Below are 6000 nucleotides of genomic sequence, written 5' to 3' on the forward strand. Positions count from 1 at the left end.
TCGATCATGTTATTGCCTTGTTGCGCAACGTGATTTTCTTGAGATTCTTGATTTTGCGTTGCAAGGACCACTGGTGTTTTATTCTCAGTAATTGTGTTACATGAAGACTTATTGTTGAACGCTTCATGTAAAAGTGTATTATGTCTACCGCTACATTCGCGGCACCGTTTTTCGGACGTACATTCCTTATCCCCATGCGAATAAAGACAATTTTTGCACAGACGTAATCGTGTTATAGCTTGTCGCTTCGAACTTGGCGTCATAGTTAAAACTTATTACAATAGTATATTCCATGTGACTCTTTGCATAATGGACATGTTAATTCGATATTATTTACCGAAGTCTTACTTGCTGAATATTTATTCTTGAAGAATGATGACGATGTTTTATTTTGCTTGCTTGTTGATGGTTTGGAATTTTCGTTTTTCTTGCGTGAAGATTCCAATGCGGTGAATCTGCTCTCTAAGAAGCTTAGAAACTCCGTCAATTTTGGTAGATCTCTGGGTTTCTTCAGAGATTCCAAATAATGATCATGCGTGTCCGCATCCAATTTCAGCAATAAAATACGCACGATGAATGGATCCCAGCTGTCTATGTTAACGCCTAGGTTCCTTATTGAGTTTAAACACTCTAGAGTGGTATCGTGAATTTTCTTGATCTGAAAAACATTTGCTTGTTGAACTACTGGAAGATTCAGTACGAGATCTAGATGAGATGTAAAATCAACCATTTGTTGTTGTACCTATTGTTCAATATCTCCCAGCAGACATTGTAATTGTCAGAACTGATTTGTAAATGCTGTATCAAACGTTCAGCTTCTCCTCGCACCTTGCTTTTAAGAAACTGCATCTTGTGGGCGTTTGATAAGGAGATGTTACTGTGGATAGCTTCAGTAAACAAGTCCTTGAAAGACACCCAATTTTGATAATTGCCACTGAAGAACGGGATGTCGATTTTTGGCGTCCAATTCTCTTTGTGAACTACTGACTCTAGTTTTCTATTAATTGCATTTTTTAATTCATTGTAAATAGTTTCTTGCTTCGTATAAGACACCTCATATTCTTGATTCGTACCCTCTAATTCGCTGTCTAGTTCCCAATGTAAGGAATCTATAATAGACCATCGAGACTGTAGAATACGCAAGGCATCTTTCAACTCCCACTTTTCGGACATAAAATCCAAATTTATCCCTGCCACAGTGCGCTGCAGCGCCCTGAAGTTGCTTGCTTGTTTCTTCAATAGTTCATCAAGCTTGCTAGATGAACCTCTGGAGCATGTCTCGACAGGCGGCGATTGTTGTCCCACCGGATCTTCTTGCTCAGACCATGCAGGACCCTGTTCTTCCTGTGTAGAATCTCCTTGTTGAGTTTCTTTCATCTTCATCAACAAAACTTGATATTGTTGATTGATAAGTTCCTTAGTCGAGATATATAGCTCTTTTGTTTTTTCGTATTTACGGCCAATGAAATAGGGATGAGTCTTACTTTCTTCCATGAGAAGACGTTCGTGATGGTACTGGTAATCAGACCAATATTGATTTAAAGTATCTAAACGTCGCTTGAAATAGTCAGCAGTCTTACGATCCGCTGAGTCTTTTTTGATATTTGTAGCCAACTTTAGGATGGCTGTGTAAAGTTCGTCCTGATTTGCATGTAAGGCCTCCATGACGAGGATTTAATTATAGTAAGAAATAAATGGAAAGATCTTACTTGACTGTTTTGATAACTGCTTACGAATCCTTGGTGATCCGCTGATACACCTGTTAGCCTCAGATTTTGATGATGAAGCGCTTCTTGAGACACCTGTTAGTCTCGAGTCTGTTGCACTGAACTCCTTATAGTTCGCGGGTCCTTGATGACCCTGGGTCACTTGTTAGTCCCAAAGTTTTGTAGTCACTCAACACAATTCACACAAGTTTTGAGTCACTGGTTAGCTAACCGCTGCACTGTCCACGCGCGCGATATGGACTATGCAGCGTGCAATGTTCACAACCGAAGGACCATAAATATGTATGATCCCTTGCTGGACCCTACAATACTTTAGATGATGGTGGAAAGGAATAAAAGATTGTTAAGTACTGAACACTACTGTATTAACCGAAACGTACTAAAGGTAAAGATGAGCTTAATGGACTATGAGTGAATGAAATGAGTGACGCAGCCCTTGTTGGCTGTAACGAGAACGCTTGACCAACTTGGTAGCTCAACGCGAACTGAACATATATTATGAATTAAAATGTAAGTGGCGTAAAATGCTGATGTGCGGAATGTGCGGTTGCACCGTACATATACCTTTCTTACGGCCTAGTCAGGCAATTGAATTGAACATTATGGGCCTTACTACAAAAACTTTAAACCCTGTTTTACACTTGTCTAATAAAATTTTGGCTGCAAAATGAACCATATGTCAACGTCATAATTTGACATTTTTTTAGACAAGGCATAAACTGACGTTTAAAAGTTTTTGTGGTAAGACGGTATATATCGTTCAAAATTCTGTGACGAAAATACTTTTAAGTAGAAATTAAATTTGAGTAACGTTTGAGTATTTCCAGGTTAAGTTTTCTGCCTAGACTCAGATTATATCTAAGGAAGCTTTTATAGAGTAACTTTATAACTATCTTATTATTCTGGTTTGAATTAACGTTAAGACAACAAAGTAAGATTAAGCTGAAAATCACTTACCTAATACTTTTTGACTGATATTATGAAGAGAAAAGATTAATTAAACACTCTGATTTGATTGTTATGAATCAAGTCAAAAACTAGTGGACTGATTAAAAATAGCACTTAATGGATAGATTATTTTGCTGTACTGGAGGATAGCAAGTGAAATCATTTTTATTTGGATGCGTGAAGAAGTTTCCCCCATGATGGCAGTGAATTTGCCTGAATCAGTTAGTTTGTAGGCACTAAACAATGATAATATTTCAATTGTTTGATGTAGCACATAATTAGAAACAGGTCATTGGCCTATTATTTCAATTGACCACAGTGACGGGTGACAGATGGTATTTACAATTTAGGCGAAATAGCACCGAATGCATAGTATTTGGTTGGTTTTGATGAGCATACAATATTTGCGTTTTGTGGTAAATGTTAACTAGCTTTCGCCAGGGGATTTACCCGCGTCCCAAAAAAACTACTTCGTGAACTCAGATTAAAAGCAGCCTGTACCCTTTTTCAGTATCTAGATGAGTTGAGTTTCAAATTTCATTGAAATCGATTCAGTAGTTTTGGCGTGCAAGAGTGATGAAAACCAGACAGACTAATTTCGATCTTTTTATAATTAGAAGATAAGGACGATATGATAGTCCCTAGTATCTATGAAAACTGATGATATATGATGAATAGGTGATGATATATTAGTAAGCATGTATCTACGCCATTTTTTGTTGTAAAGAAATAGAGTTCTTGAATTTTTAGTTAGTTTATTACATCTCGCAAGTAGATAAAAAGTAGCCTGTACCCTTTCTAAGGACATAGTCTATCTACGTACCAAGTTGCATACAGGTAAATCGAATCGATTTGGTGTGACAGACGGACAAAGAGTAACTTTCGCATTTATAAGAATAGTAATTTAGTTATTGGAGCAAGACATAAAAAACTTTATATATTTTGATTCCGATTTATTGTGAAGATAAATAAAGTAGCCACTTTGAAAATTATTCAAATTATTTTCCTGTTCTTTTTATCTTTAAATCTTACATTGTATTAGATTTACGCAGTACAACAAAAGAACGATAAGAATCATACCCGAAATATACCTAAGCACCTGTGAAAATTGAACAAAAATCCTAAACTTGCCTTATTAATATTGTAGTCACTGCCAGCCATATTGAATTTAACGCATAAATATAAGCTTTATATGAACTTTAGCACTGAACCCTCGCTCATCACACCACACTTCACGACTCGTTCTACTATTGTGTCACACCGTACAACACACGCCGACTGAAAACCCAACCAAACCGAGGTATTTATCAAAAGATTGATATCAGAACAAACGGTGATAAAATCGATACTAAAAAAAAATCGATAGAAAAATCAGTAGGCGCAGTTCTTTATTGATTGTTCTTTATAATCGATTTTTATTGTTTGGGTGCTGTTTTGCATTAGTGGTTATTTTTATTATAGGTGTTATCGGCATTTATTTCATTTCTTTAACTAAGCAATTTATGTACACACTAAACACATGACAGTAGAAATAATTAAACCATAAAATAATCCAAAGACACTGCATATTCCAAATGAAATCTCTTTCACAGACCCGTATAGGAGAGTTAGAATACAGAGATTTAATTAAAGTGCAATAAATGAAGTTCAAACTTTACAGCATTTTCACTTTCGATCTTTTGTCACGCGTAGAAAAACGACGTACCTAAGCGAAAAAACAAAAATTTGTGATTTGCTTTTGAACGTCATCTATGGTAGCGGCAGTATTCAATTGTTTTTTGTCGCGCGTGTAAGTGCGACACTGCTCGTGCGGAGGAGACATTCGTCAGTGTAAAATCGCTGTAAGCCATATTAAAATCATGTGGTTTGATTGTTGAAATAAAGTTCAGAAGTCATTTTGTTGCTCCTTGTAGTTTCAATAATTGAGGAGACACTCTTATTTCCTCTTTTATATGGTTTAGTTTGGATAAAAAAAACCGGTTATAAAAATAACAAAAAATAGTGGGTCACATGTTATGGGACTTCTGCACATTTTACTACATAACGTTGTCCAATATCGAATATAAGAGTAATTATCGCAGATAAAAAATAATAATACATACAATGAATCAATATTATAATATTATCTTATCTTCAGACATAAATCCTGAGCAGATATCTCGATTCTTGTCCACGTTACATCTAAAAGTAGGCATATTCATTGTTTAATTAATCATTTATATTGTCTCACGTATTTAGTTATTCATCATTTTTAAATCGATTTATAAAATGTCTTTAATAGAGGTAAAATATATTGAGAAATATCGTAGACTTCATTTTGTATAAAAAACCAAGCTTTTTGTATTTCTTCGTAACTAAATAAGAAGAAAAATAATCTCTCTTCCGTAATCAATTGGATCCTGTTAAGCTTAATGCTGACTCAAATAGTGTAAAAGGTATACTGCGGAAAACATTTTACGTTTTTACATTTACATGTAACACTGTGACAAAAAGGCCGTATACTCATAAAACTGCCAGTAATTTCACCATTCGTAACAAATGAAAAAGTCAAGACGATGCATTCATAAAAGTCTATCACCAGCTGCGAATCGCAATAAAAGAAAATTATAAGCAAAGCTTACAAGCGTTCCGCCCCATCACCCGACGTTTTTGCTTTAAACTTACTAAATTACCCGCCATTTCTCAAGCGACCTAAGAAACAACGGACGAACGTAATGCGAAAATATATCCAGCCATTAGTATGGAAAAAACAGCAGTAGTGGGACTTGAGACAAATTGGAAAATATCCTGTTTGCAAATTACAAATAATTCCCGACACTAATGGCCTATAGATAAAGGATGTTTTAATTTACATAATGAGAGGCACTTTTGTCGTCTCTCATATTTTTTTTTCTCAAGGAGATTGTGCGCTTGAGTGTTGATTGTTTTGATTCCGGTATTCAATGGGCTTTTAGATATTATTAAAAATTCTAGCTTGGACCTCTTGATGTTTATTAATGCGTGTTTCTTTTGTAGGTATATTTTTGTTGAAACAGGTTTTGAGTAAAAAAATAAATCGTTTTCTAAATGGAAACACATTGTTTTTTAATTATAATGAACGTGACTGTTAATGTTTTCTTTACACCTTATAATGGGCTAAATCAATCAATTCTTAACTATTGTAGAGGTGTAAATGAAAGTCTGTTAATTTCATTAAAGTTGTACACACATAAGCGATACCTGCATACATCTATTAAATGACATTTCAGCTTTTTATCTACGATAGCAACGCTAGCATAGAGTGCATTTGTCCTTGGAAATATCGAAGGTGATGGTTTTACCACTC

The 6000-nt window shown here is 35.1% G+C and overlaps 1 protein-coding gene across 1 annotated transcript in view; it reads right to left on the reverse strand.

Moving 5' to 3' along the window:
- The window catches only part of LOC110378010 (sodium- and chloride-dependent glycine transporter 1), a 36418-nt gene extending 32451 nt beyond the window's left edge, over positions 1-3967 (reverse strand). The window contains exon 1 of the mRNA XM_049838891.2: positions 3807-3967. Coding sequence (XP_049694848.1) covers positions 3807-3836 — 30 coding nt within the window. The 5' untranslated portion in view covers positions 3837-3967. The remainder of the gene's footprint in view (positions 1-3806) is intronic.
- Between the last annotated feature and the right edge of the window lie 2033 nt (positions 3968-6000).

Source organism: Helicoverpa armigera, chromosome 12, assembly GCF_030705265.1.
Source record: "Helicoverpa armigera isolate CAAS_96S chromosome 12, ASM3070526v1, whole genome shotgun sequence".
Classification (NCBI taxonomy): Eukaryota; Metazoa; Arthropoda; class Insecta; order Lepidoptera; family Noctuidae; genus Helicoverpa; species Helicoverpa armigera.